This window comes from Scylla paramamosain, chromosome 42 (genome assembly GCF_035594125.1).
Source record: "Scylla paramamosain isolate STU-SP2022 chromosome 42, ASM3559412v1, whole genome shotgun sequence".
NCBI classification, from domain to species: Eukaryota; Metazoa; Arthropoda; class Malacostraca; order Decapoda; family Portunidae; genus Scylla; species Scylla paramamosain.
In genome coordinates, this window is record NC_087192.1 from 10,132,501 (window position 1) to 10,147,391 (window position 14,891).

Below are 14,891 nucleotides of genomic sequence, written 5' to 3' on the forward strand. Positions count from 1 at the left end.
GTGTGTGTAATGTAATAACCTGCAACAAGACAAAATTAAAATATAAACTCTAAATCACATTACATCTGAGTTTGTCATCTACTTGAAAACTTGGTTAACTATGGCTTGCATATCTGCTTAAGGGCTTGATCACATCTTCCCACCTCTGATTATGCATGGTTTTATCATATGATGATTTACATAACTTCATTCAAAGCATTTTTTACAATATATTTCTAGTTATGCATTCTTGATAAAACCCTTTAATTAAACTGATAAGCTATTCAGAGTTACCAATACTTCTAGAATTTGCCACTCATCAACACAAAACAGTAAGACTGCTACCTATCTACATAACTTACAATGATTCATAAGATGGTATGGAAGATCACAATGTGGTTGTGAAATTAGCAGCAACATACAGTAGTGATTACCTCATTTCACATGACTAATGTTTTATTATGATAAACTAAAACACTTGCTTGTTTAAGTGTACAAATTTAACTTCCCTACTGACCTATGAATGACATGGTGACTGCTCTCCAGCACCTACACAATGATTTAGCTGACCATTCAGTAAAGTATTTTAGTAAAGTAAACACAAGAGCAGGGAAAGTGATTTTCTTGGTCACATTTTGTTTGGTATAAGCATTTAAATATTCTCATCATCCAAGCAGCAATAAACTCCCAAAGCTGGAAAACCAGTTATCATCAAGCAAAAACCAGAGCTATAAGAGCTTCCTTGTTGATTAAGAGTTTAAAAATGCATACCCTTTATACACATAATATTTTGAGAATGACTGTTTAGTCATGCAGACTGTAACTTTTACTGTACAAATACATGCCAAAATACACATTAACCTTAGGAGTTCGTGTTTTCAAAGTTGATATACAAGAATATGAGGACTGCCAATGCAAAATCCTTTTCTATTCATTCATACAAAATTCATCATATTGTACAGCAATTCACAATATGTACTCAGCCTGAGAGCATTCCCTGTCTATATTTCCTCAGACAAGGTTACAATGTCTCAATCATGTACTTGTTCCAAGTTTCAGTTCAACTTCAGAGAGAATATGTGCAGGATGTGAGAAGGAAAAGTATACCAACTAATATTTGGTGCATTTAATGAGTTATTTTTTATTTTTATTTTTTTTGCAACCTGGCTCTTAATCTCTTTCCCATCTCATTCAGTGCATGAAAAAGGGAGGGTGATGATGCACATTAAAATCATTCACAAATCTCTTTCTGCTTAAACAGTCTTTTATTGCTCTATAAATAATAATCAAATCACACTTAAATAAAAAATCTATATGGCAGTGTACTCTCATGTATTGGAGGATTACCACTGACAAAGAAAAATGCATTGAATATAGTTCATGGGAGTTACAGAACATTCATTCAAAAAGTAGCAGCCACAAGAAAATGAACAAAACAAATGGAATGACTACAAAAGATATTTTCTTTTCATTCAAAAGCCTAGAAGAGGAGACATGTATTCATATTAATGGAGTAAGATGTAATATTTTTGTGTGATAGTGAAAAGAACTATATTAAAGAATTAAGACATCTTTTAATAATTACTGGCTTATGATTTTGTCAATTTCTATAAGTAATCAGCTGACATTTTCCTGATGAGATAATTATTAGTACAACACACATGCCTTTACCCAATCTTTCCTCTCTGATCAATATTGTTCTACCTGGCCAAACTTCTGTAGCCTCAGATTTAATGTGAAAATGTACAAAATAATTTATACAGAAAAGTTATAAAGTCTGAGCATGATAAAGATAATGAAATTCTTGTCACTCACAATCACATTTAAGGGCATAGATATTTTACCACAGTCATGTGGTACCATCTGAGTGGTGAAAATACTTACCAAATATTCAACATTCACAGCAATCACACCCAGTTATAAACTAAGTGACTGACCCCTGCACTGCACCAAAAATATATGCTACTTTTATAACACTGTAACACAACTTTTAAGGCAACTGTATTAATATTTCCAAATACCTAAACATATCATCAGATCTTTCAAAATTATGACAATGAAGAGACAGTTAATAATCATCTTGCATAACAGATCAAAGATGTTTAGGTTATGACTGAAAAAGGATTAAATGAGTTGGGTACAGCCAAAATAATCTGTGGCTTTTTTCATATTATGTCTTTTTTCTGGAAATATAATGAAAGTCTAGACATTCAAGTAATCTCAAGTAGCACATGACAAAATCTATGTAATAAAAAATCTGGAGTTCACCATAATTTTCAGGAACAAACTGCATAAAAATTTGGAAATCAGACTAACTATGCAACTGAAAGTTGTAGTAAGCTCATATAAATTGAGCAATCTAGAGCAAATAATGACATAGGATCTAAATATCTTTCTCTAAAACCTAAACTGAATTGCCTTAGATCATTAAAGCAAGCAAACTTGCTGGGAACAAAATATAAGTTGCCCATAGGGAAGAGATAGCTCAGAGGCTGAGTAGAGAAGAAAGGAAGGAAAAAGACAAATTATTCTTATTAATTGACAGAAATTAAGAACTAATAGAAGTCTATTAAATGTGTATGGTAAATCTTCATTTCTATGTACAATATGTAATTTGCTTAGATTCTCCATTAAAAGATTTATAGGATTCATTACGTCCTTCCAAGACTACAATATGTTACTGGAGGGTTAGAATATTATCCCTTTACCACTGTACAATGGGGAGGACACCTGTCTTAGTTATGGCTGGTTTAAAGCAAAGTCTGAGTGCAAAATAAACCCATATTGATAAGGCCATAACTAAAACAGGCCAGTCTAAACCCTGTCACTGTCTTAGGCTACCCCACCCTTCCCATACTAAGCTCTACCTGGCAGAAATTGATTGACTACTACTGAGCGACAGGAACAGGCTCTTGTGATACTCCTGGAGAAGGTTTGACTCTTTCTTGTTCCTCTTCCCCTGGTTCCTCTTCATCTGAGGGTGAGCCTGCTTGAGCCTCCAGAAACTCTTCCTCAGGAGAGTCAATACTGGTGGGGGGTTCTGTGGGTGGCGAGGGCAGCTTGGGAGTTGACATATCTTCATCTGGAGGCTAAGGGATAAATTCATGTGAATTATTTTCTAAGTAACTGGAAGTGCCTAGATATTAATTAACCTCAGAAACAATCAGCATTTTTATCTTCCAGAATTGTGTGTGTGTGTAGGGGGGATGATGCCTTGTCTTGGCTACTTAATTTATATGGACAATGTCAGCTTGGTAAACAGATAAACATGGACTATCACATGACTGATATGAAACATTTAGGGTCAGAAGGGTGATCTACCAGATTGTTCTTCCTTAATATGTACAACATCAATAAATAAAAATACTATAGACTTGTTTGTCTTGTTCATTCATATATGTACATACATAGTAATTATTTTGAATATATATATATATATATATATATATATATATATATATATATATATATATATATATATATATATATATATATATATATATATATATATATATATATATATATATATATAATCAACTAATGAAAGTATTATCCTGTAAAGAATTTTCCATTTTAATGAAAATTACTATGACGACTTTTCAAGTAAAAAAAAAAAACTGGTTTTAAAGACTATGAATCTGTACTATGGAATTTAAAAGATGTGCAACACACTTCCACTGGAGTATGATCTTTCTCAATAGAATATTTTAAGGTATGCAACACAATATTTCTTTTATCCTGTTACATTTGCAATCACTAGACTGTACATGTGATACAAGTTATGTTGTCTGTGCATCTAAAATTCCTCCTACCCAATAACTTTTGAATATGTCATTTACACACTGCTACCCAAAACATGTGAAATACTTTCCTGCACATGGAAGTGGGTCCCCAATTGTATGTGCAGGTTGTTGATGCCTAACCATACTTGTGTATGTCTCACCATAACACCTTTTTTTCTTTCTCTCACTGTTTTTCAGCTTAACTATATCATCTTGAGATATTTGTTTCTGTACTCACTATTATTTGAACTAATGGTGGCATAGTTATAAAACAATTGGCAGAGAGTTAAAAACAAATAATAATACAGAACATGCCACCCATGTGAAGGACTCAGCTGACACGTGATAAGATTAGAGCATGGTCTTGACTGCTGCACTATGATTAATGGATGGATGGGTAAGAAGTCATCTTGCATTTTGCTTTGCTGGCAGAGTCATCATTTTACCTAAAATCAAGCTACTTTATGTCCTCTGTAGATGAGTAAAATGGTTGAATATCGCTGTGACACTTATATCAACATACAGAAGAATGCTTCAGCTGTAACCAGTCCTGCTGAAAGCTGAAAGAAATGGTGGTCTTGCCATTCTGATTCTAACTTGGCTGCATCTTGTATGAGAGAGAGAGAGAGAGAGAGAGAGAGAGAGAGAGAGAGAGAGAGAGAGAGAGAGAGAGAGAGAGAGAGAGAGAGACTCAATAGATGAATTAGCAAACCTACAAACTGCCTCCAATATTAAATAATTTTACAATTTAACCAAAATTAAGATATCAAATATAACCTACAAAGAAACTGGAAATCTTACTACTGATGTGCATGTAGGCCATCTTGTCATAAGTCATTTTAAAGTCATAATTTCTGTCTTGCAAATGCTATTCAGACAATGAATTTTTTGCTTCATAACAAGCTAAAATGCTACTTTGCCAACACAAAAGTGGACCCTCACACAGCAGTGTCCACATACATCATGGAAATTTGCCAGATCTGAACTTGTGACAAGCCAAAATGACCTAGAGTGCTTGATATGCACAAAATAATACCTAACGCTGTTAAATATAATGATACTAGAAAAAAAAAAAAATTGTAAAAAGAGCTTCAAGCATGGCCACCACTGTATTTGAGGGGACCAGAACCATACATCTGCAAGTGCCACTTTTTTAAAGATAAGTAATTTGCTCCAAAATTCTAGGAGGGATAATTTGAGTTTTCAAATGAAACAATTTTCAATTAAGTTCAGATGGAATATGATCAGCAGAAAATTTCTCAACCTAAATAAGAAAATATTATGGTGAGTTTGTATGTTATTTAGGAAAATGTGAGATGAAAGCCATGAATGTACATCAATGTGCTACCTATTAACAATAAATCAATTTTCATATAAAAACTATTTTGTAGACATTAATAATAATAATAATAATAATAATAATAATAATAATAATAATAATAATAATAATAATAATAATGAAAAATCATAAGATAAAGTATGAAAATAATTATTAAAGTTTGTAAAGACAGTTAGAAAAATTATGAACATTTAGAAAGATTAATTATACAAGGAAAGAAACTGTATGGGAAGACAAAGATGAGCTTACAGGGCATTGGAAAAAAATGAAATATTAACTTTTGCACCTTATTTCACTCGTTTACAGCCTTGAGACAGTCCTGGAGCATCACTATTGCCTCTGTTACAACAAAATGAAATATTAACTTTTGCACCTTATTTCACACTTGTTTACAGCCTTAAGACAGTTGTGGAGCATCACTATTGGCTGTTACTATATGAGTTTTCTTGCATGAAGATACTATGGGCCAGTTAGTGAAATAACACAGTACATTCATGGGAACACTGGGAAAGCAAGAGGCACCTCAGGGACTATGATAAGTATGCAAGTGACAAATAAGTAGCAGTGCTCTGATTGGGCTGCCAGACATGCCACTTAATGGAGAAACACTACTATTGGCCTACTGTGTGTCCTCCACTCCAATTGGTTGCAACCCTGCCTCACACATGGGGCCTTATGGTCCAAAGCAGATGCACAAGGAGGTGCAGAAAAAAGTTATTCTGAGTCATTAAAGTCTGAAGTTGTCTTCATTCCATGGGATATTCAACCATGTTAGAGGTCTGAGGCAGTGTTGCAAATGTTATCACAAGACAAAGGGAGGGTAATAGTATGACTGATATGACTAACTTCATTCAGGCCACTGTGGCATCAGGGTCCTTATGGTTCTGAGGCCCTCCTTTATAGTATGCTTATGGAAGCAAGACAAACAAAAGCATTCCAAGATTATATGTCTTAAAAGTTGAGAATAGGCAGAGGGCATCAAGAAACTTTTGAATGAATGCATCATTGAAGCCCTTCAAATGAAAACATGTAAGTAAAGAAAATGAAAGTGTGTGGCTGTGTGATGATGAGACCAGTGATAAAAGGAAAGTGAAATATGCACAAGTTACTTTCTATCATATAACTTGACATAACACACATATATTTCTGCATTGGGCTGAGGATGTTATATTTAATGACCATATCTTTTTAATTGTACTAAATGTTAATTCTGACACTTTTCATTTTGCAAAATATACTATAGTACTGGTAGAACATAATAGTAATTTTATAATACATCAAATGAAAAAACTATACATTTATAAAAATTATATATCACTTATGAATGGTGAACTGCAGAAGGATGCAAGACCAGTCTAAAACACTCACTTAACATCTGCTCTGTTGATAATTTCTAACAGTTACTCAAGTTAGAGCCTCTTACTCCAAACCAAACCACTGGCACCTGTGCTAAGACCAGCATACTTAGAAGCAATAGCTACAATCACAGAATCACAATATCAAGCTCAATACAGCTGTAATCACAATGCAAAACACACATACAGCCTCACCAAACTGAGGTGTGTGCGACTGATGCATTGTGGTGTGGGATGGCACAAGATGAGTGGACTTGCCATGTTCCGTACACATAATTCTAACAGCTGAACAGATACTTGATCTAGTAGTGCTGCATCACAAGTCATATTCACTTCATAATGCAAAAAATAATGAATGTCAGTATTTCATTATAAAGTAATGAAGTACATCATTACAAGGTATAAATATTTCATAATCATGTTTCCAAACATATAGAACACACATGCTAGCAAGCTCCTTATACAATCAATCAATCAGCACACAAATCACATGTATTTCAAATGGCATTTCTCAGATACAAAGTTAAGAGGTTTCATCAGCTGGTGCCTTATATCATGGCTATTTACATCCAGGCCCAACATGAATAGGATGCCAAGGATTTCTTCATTGCTCACAAAAGGCCTCAGAGGTATCCAGACAAGAAAGTGATTTATGTCAAGTGGAAATATACTGACACTAAATCTCCCAAAGTTCCCAAATAGGATTATTCCACCATGCTGACAGCCACTCTGTGCCACTTCTTATCTACTGATCTATCTACATATGTCAATTTCAAGGAAATCTCTTTGAGGGCATGACCATGATAGGATTCCACATGGCAAAGGCTAAAAAAAGGGCAGCTGGGAAATATACTAAGAAACCAATTAAACTGAAATTAATTAATTCATTAAAGCAAATCAGTACAACACAAATTTAGATATCCTCGAATAATATGTAATGAGACCCTGATGTACATTTACTTCCCCTAGAAACTTGAAATGATCATAAGCATCTTTTTAATGATCTTTGCTAATAGTGCCAGTAGGGAATTATACTGTCCCCAGCACTCTTTAATGCATTTGATGTTAAAGAAAATTGGAGAGAAGCATTTGAAAAAACTTTGGGCATTTGAAGACAGCCTGAAAAACAGCCAGCTTTCAGCAGGACTGCTATCATCATTCCCAAGTGCTGACTGCTCAGCCCTAACTGAGCTTTCAAAAATACTACAGAAAACAGCAGTTTTGCTCCTCATAGCTATCCATGGCCAAAATATAATCCTGACTTTTGACAGCATTTCTGTTAAGGCTATCAAATTGGTAACCACTGCCTATATGTCAAGAATGAATGAGTGAGTGAGTGAGTGAGTGAGTGAGTGAGTGAGTGAGTGAGTGTGTGTGTGTGTGTGTGTGTGTGTGTGTGTGTGTGTGTGTGTGTGTGTGTGTGTGTGTGTGTGTGTGTGTGTGTGTGTGTGTGTGTGTGTGTGTAATAATAATAATAATAATAATAATAATAATAATAATAATAATAATAATAATAATAATAATAATAATAATAATAATAAACGGTTTATTATTTAGGCAGTTAACAAACTGAAAATGTACAGAGGGGATGGGGAAATACTTAACATTAAATGTGTGTGTGTGTGTGTGTGTGTGTGTGTGTGTGTGCATTAAGTATTCTTATAGATAAGGTCAGTTTCATTACGAGTTTTCATTTTACACATTAGCTTGTGTAGCTGAATAATTTTGATTCAATGAAATTAGCAATCTACAATTATAACAGATACTTTTAACTTGGTAGCTCTGCCTACTGTAGAACAATATATTTATCTTACCTCAAGTTGAGGTTTGGGTTGAGGAGTGGCAGTGGTGTGTTGATGTCTTGTGTGTGCCTGTGGTGATGGTTTGGCTGGAGGAAGCTGCTCTGGAGCCTCCTCATGCATGGGAGACTGAGACTGTTGTGGGGACGGAGGCTCAGCACCAGTAGATTGCATTGCAGGGGCCTTAAAACAATTAATACAAAAAATAAAGAAATTAAAATGACTAAATAAATACATAAATCATTATCACTAGATATTTATTCTAAACCCTTGCACAGTTTGTACTATTTCAACATTAAGAATTCTGTAACCTTCTGGTTCAGGATTACTGAATTTGAAATGACTGCTTCCTTGTTTAGTAAGTTCAGCAGATGGCACAGATTATTTTCTCACTGAGTGGAATAGCAGAATTAACAGTATATTAATAATATATTAATATATATGACACTTACATGTTAAGATTTCAGTTTTAAAATCTGTTTAGGTATTTTGTAAAGCAGCAAAAAGTTTTGTAATCTAAAATATCAGAATACTTAAAAAAAATGTTTGAAAACTGAAACTATTTTCCCCATAGGAATCAATGTAAAATAGATCAATCTACTCTCTGACATCTGTCCACCATATCTTAGCGGCTAATAACTGAAGCTCCCACTGCTCAGATGGCCACTCCACATCTCCAGCTTAGAAATTTTTTTTATCTAGAAAGGATGTATTGAATGAACTTAGTGACAGAACTCATCAAAAGATATTGTTTAGACCATGCAGGAATTCTCTTTGTTACCAATCAAGTGAGGGAAGCCTTACAAAGTGACATAGAGAGGAGCAACCCACTCACCACCAAAATGAAAGTGATCATAACACTGAGACATCTTGCTGCTGGGAAGAGCTACTGGGAAAATGCAGTTGTGCAGTAGTGATGGCATTGTGGGTCATAGAGAAAGCCACAGGAGACTTGGGATTACTCCTGAGTACCTAACCTTGTTTGTTTACAACAAGCTCCTTCAACAGGATCACATTTAGCTTATTTCAAAGACTGTCTTACTGTCTTACCCTCTGTGTCTCTTCTTCAAGTATATAAAAATGAAAGAAATATTTATAGAAACTATAAATTAGTAATAACTGGCAACTTTTGCTATGTCTTGTAGTATTTGAAATCAAGTAACTTTGTTCGGAAATCGCAGTTAAAATGTGAATTTAAAATTTTGTTTGAAAAGTGAGACATTTGGTAACTGAGGTTCCACTGTGTATGTATATGTATGCTTATATATATATATATATATATATATATATATATATATATATATATATATATATATATATATATATATATATATATATATATATATATATATATACACACACACACACACACACAGTGGAACCTCGGTTACCGAACCTCTCCCTTTTCGAACAACTTGGTTTTCAAACAAAATCTTAAACTCTTAATTGTTTTGGTTGCTGTACCATAATTCGGATTTTGAACAAGGTTACTTGATTTCAAATACTACAAGACAAGCAAAAACTGCCATTTATTACTAATTCATAGCTTTTATAAATATTTCCTGTGCTTTTATATATTTGGTGGAGAGACACAGAGGCTAAGACTAATTCAACCTTTGAAATAAGTTAAATGTGATCCCATTGAAGAAGTTGAAGAACCTGGATGTAAACATACAAGGTTTGGAGCTCAGGAGTAATCCTGAGCCTCCTGTGGCTCTCTCTATGACCCACAACACCATCACTACTGCACAACTGCATTTTCCCAGGAGCTTTCCAAGCAACAAGATGTCTAAGTGTTATGATCACCTTCATTTTGGCAGTGAGTGATTGCTCTTCTCTATGTCACTCTGTAAGGCTTCACTCACTTGATTGGTGACATAAAGAATGCCTGCATGGTCTAAACAATATCTTTCCATGAGTTCTGTGTCACTAAGTTCATTCAATACATTCTTTTTGGATAAAAAAATTTCCAAGCTGGAGATGTTGTGGAGCAGCTATCTTAGCAGTGGAAGTGTCAGTCATTACCCACTAAGACATGATAGAATTGTGTCTGAAAACAGATTAATCTATTTTACATTGATTCTTATGGGATAAACAGTTTTGGTTCTCAAACATTTTGGATTTCAAACAGCATTCAGGAACAAATTACCCTATTTGATGGATCATAAGATGCACCTTTTCTTCAAAAAAAGTCTCGGGAAATGAACCTGCATCCTATGAGGCCAAGGTTCAGCCCTGAGGCAGTGGTTGGTGATGAGTCTATGGCAACAGAGACTCTAAAATCAAACCCCAGACATCTTTGCACATGTAAACAAAGTGATGATTGGTACTACACCACAAAACAACTCTTTCTTTCAAGGTAACAATATATAATAGGTCATACTTACTGGTAATTCACATAGAATGACACCAGTCAGGAAGAATTTGCCTAAGTGACCATGCACCATGCATTGCATGCACCAAAACAAACACGCGGTCGGTTATGTGCCGAACCCGGTGACATGGGCAAGCTTCACTGCGTTCTTTACAGTGTGATGCCATTACTCCTTGAGGTAAGACACACTTTCATACAATTAAAATTGCACCTATCTTTTAACATTCTTATGAACAAACTTTATTACCCCTGTAGTCTCTCACAGTCACTGCCGACGCCATATGCCAGGTACATGTTTACATCTCACAACAGGATTGGTACGTAGGCTACTAGCAAATATTAGTTTTTAAAATGCAAAATATTGGGATTGAATAATGATCTAAATGCATGTGAGAGTCTTCATATGTCAGGTGAAATCCTTCACTTCATATTCAGAGCTTAAATCTGCTCATTATCTTTTTTTTTTTTCATTTCAATGTCTGCCAAAACTGGGTGCGTCTTATGAGCCATCAAATACGTTAAGTTCGAAAACTGAGGTTCCACTGTGTGTGTGTGTGTGTGTGTGTGTGTGTGTGTGTGTGTGTGCATATATATATATATATATATATATATATATATATATATATATATATATATATATATATATATATATATATATATATATATATATATATATATATATATATATATATATGCAAGAACAAGGATGAGCAATTTACTGTGTGCCTTGGTAGTCAATCAACTTACAAACTCAGGTGGCTGGCCTTGTGGATGTGACTGTGGAAATGAGCTCTGCTGGTTTTTCTGTGATATGGTCTGTTGAGCCATTAGCTGCTGTTGAAGAGGACGCCTCAACCTTTCACCCTTGCGCCACAGTGTGATTTCCTGGAGGGCAATATAGAGCACATTTAATATAAACACAAAAAGACAGTTTAAGCTCATCCATGCCTCTATGGACACTATTGTGGTAGTATCATACATAAATAATTGTTTTTAAAGCACATTAATCTGTTTCATCACTCAATATTATCTAAAACATCTAATTCTCCACAATCACTCTGCCACATCCAGTTGCAACTTCATTTTTTCACACACAAATCCAAATTCAATGGCTGAAGTTTCCATCCTCTGTCTATCATATGTAACTAAGGACAATAATATTCAAATAAAAGTAAAATTTTCATTATCTGCATGAACAGAAAATAATAAAAATGTAATTTTCATTGATTTTTTTTTTGTATCTATCCTTGTTTTACCATTTGAGATATGGCATTGACTATTTCTAATCTACTGGAATGACTACACACATTCATACATACAACACACACACTCATATGATGGCACAAGTGCTAGCCTTCTGTTCCTGCCAAGAAGCAAAGCCACAACTCCTCGGCTTACATCCTGCAACTATTCAGTGCTAAGTAAACATGGGCAATACTGTGAAAGAATACTAAATGCACAAATAATTTGGTTAAGTTCTTAGAAAATATTACACATAAAAGTAAATGCCACACCTGCTGCTTAAAATAGCGGCGTTCCTCCTCATCCACCAGCACCAAGTTGAGGTGGTATCGTACAGAAAACTTTTTGTTGATGTCTCGCATGGTGGGTGTGAGGTCATAGCCGGCCAGGAACACCCTGATGGGGATACTCTCTCCTCGTACTGGAGCTCCATCCATGATTTCATACTTGGCAATAGTTTCATTTTCATTAAAGGTGTTGGGTCCTGTTGAATTGATTTTGTTGAGTAAAAAATAGAATAAATATGTTGCCCCATACTGTTCAGTTTTATAAATGTAAGAATATGACAAAGATCTGACATGAGTTGTGAGAATATTTTCAGAAAATGTTGAAAATAAAGTGAAAAACAAAAATCTGCCATTAGTGACAATATATACAGAAAATGTTGAGATAATGACAAGGCATTATAAAACTTAAATCATAGATACTACAACAGTTACACACATGATCATTTGTGCATCTCTTTAAACATTCTAGTGCATGTAGGAAAAGGGCATTCTGAAAGACAGTTTTGAATTCTAATCAATACTTTCATATGTTGGTTTCAATCCAATATATTGGGCTTTTTTTCTCCAAGTACTATAATGATGATGCAAGGCATTACCAAAACAACAAGTTTCCATTTGTCCTCAAGGAAATAAGCATCTGGCTGGATATGAGTTACTGAGGAGAGAGGAAGAGATAAGTAAATAAGCCTATCTGTCATCTGTAATAACCAGAGTAAAACATGTAGTAATGAAATGTTAAGGAAAATGAGCTTAGTAATCGCCACAATGACACCACCATCAATAAAGTACCATCATGCATTGCCATAAAATGAAGTGTGCCAGTGGTATGTAGTGAGGCTGGTGATTCCCACTAATATTAGGTGTATGAACATAAAAATAAAATACAGCACTAACCAGACCCAGTAGTTTCTCTCTTGATAATAGCAATTTCCATGTGTTTGATCTTGATGCGCACCAGAAGGAAGTAGATTTTACCAACAATGACATCCTTCAAGTGGTACCTGTCATTATATGTAGACTTATTCACTTGATGTAGAAAATTAAACAAATGGTATAAGAAAGGAAGACAAAATTCAACAATTTCAGTCAGCAAATTTTCACTGTAATATCATATAATATATTAAGAATGCATAAAACAAAAATATAATTAATTCACTTTAATATTGATCTTCTTATAACATAAGAGCTGTATTACAAATTTACAAGTTTAAAAGAACATAATCTATGTGTTTCTTTAATTTCTTTGCGTATAAAGATGTTAAAGGTATGCAAAATTCCAGTTTAATTATTGGCTACATTTCATCAGAGTTAATTACAAGCATCAAGATACACTGTTATAAATCATCTGTATCTCCTTTGTTATCTCTGCAACTGTCAAAATTGACAGGTTGTAAATTTTTCAATGAATGCTTTCATTTGTGTACTGTTATCAAATGAAGTAACAGATATTTTGTTTTCTTTTGTAGCATGAGTAGTAAGAATAGCACATTACATCATCTGGAAGTACAATATTCAACAAATTTTTATTATATATATATATATATATATATATATATATATATATATATATATATATATATATATATATATATATATATATATATATATATATATATATATCGTATTGCAAGAATGCAGGACTGAATAAAGGATGATACTGAGTAAAGAGGGGGAGTAAACTGCAGTCCATTTAACATTATCTGTCTCTGTGGCTCATTGAAATGTTACTTTCTATTATACCAATTACTTAGGAAATTAACAACTAAATTTGATGATTTGGCTAATGTAACCATAATGTTCTTACTTACTTTGATTTGTTGTATTCAAATTCAATATGTAGGCAATCCTCAATGCCAACTTCCATTTTGATAGAGTTGTTCATTTCAGGATAGGAGGAGAGTGTGTGCACTAGCAAGTCCATTTCTCGTGTGATGTCAGATAGTCTTCTCACAATGGTCACTCTGAGGAAGTACCTGAGAAAGAAGGCAATTTATTCTGCCATTAACAAGAACAAAAAAGAAATAGCGAAATTACCATAATCATATTACGAAAGGCATATCTATAGTTTATTAACAGTTTATTTAGTTTACAACTAAGCTTAAGATAAAAAGATGCTTTGATATCATAACTGAAACTGCAATCTCTTTAGCAAAGTTCCCATTAAGAAATAAATAAATAAATAAAATAAATAAATAAATAAACAAATAAATAAAATAAAAAATACAACATTATAGTTTTATGCTATAATTCAATTAGTTGTTGCTGTGTCACAGACACTAAATAATGCAGATTGTAAACAATGTAGTAAAGTACAATATTTACCAAGCATATACATTGATTTTTTTTATTTAATTCAAACAGTCTTCAGCCCCTCTCTCACCGCAGCAATGTTGCATATCTAGCTGTCTTCTACCGCTATTTTCATGCCAACTGCTCTTCTGATCTTGCTACCTGCATGCCTCCCCTCCTTCCGCGGCCTCGCTGCACAAGACTTTCTTCTTTCTCTCACCCCTATTCTGTCCACCTCTCTAATGCAAGAGTATTCTCAATCATTCATCCCTTTCTCTGGTAAACTCTGGTATTTCCACCTTCCTATGACTTGAATTCCTTCAAGAGGGAGGTTTCAAGACACTTATCCACCAATTTTTGACCACTGCTTTGACCCTTTTATGGGACTGGCATTTCAATGGGCATTTTTTTTTAATTAGATTTTTGTTGCCCTTGGCCAGTATCC

General features: G+C 34.0%; 1 protein-coding gene across 3 annotated transcripts in view; it reads right to left on the reverse strand.

The window, feature by feature from the left end:
• Positions 1-1,095: 1,095 nt before the first annotated feature.
• Positions 1,096-14,891, reverse strand: part of LOC135093161 (vacuolar protein sorting-associated protein 26B-like) — a 38,650-nt gene continuing 24,854 nt past the window's right edge. For 2 of the 3 annotated variants that reach the window (XM_063992087.1, XM_063992086.1), the window contains exons 4-9: positions 13,966-14,130; positions 13,052-13,158; positions 12,143-12,354; positions 11,376-11,513; positions 8,270-8,437; positions 1,096-3,068 (exon numbers count right to left, since the gene is read on the reverse strand). In XM_063992087.1, the coding sequence (XP_063848157.1) occupies positions 2,868-3,068; positions 8,270-8,437; positions 11,376-11,513; positions 12,143-12,354; positions 13,052-13,158; positions 13,966-14,130 (991 nt within the window). In that variant the 3' untranslated portion in view covers positions 1,096-2,867. Of the gene's footprint in view, positions 3,069-6,650; positions 6,788-8,269; positions 8,438-11,375; positions 11,514-12,142; positions 12,355-13,051; positions 13,159-13,965; positions 14,131-14,891 lie in introns of all 3 variants that reach the window. The other variant, XR_010263237.1, reaches the window with a different exon arrangement.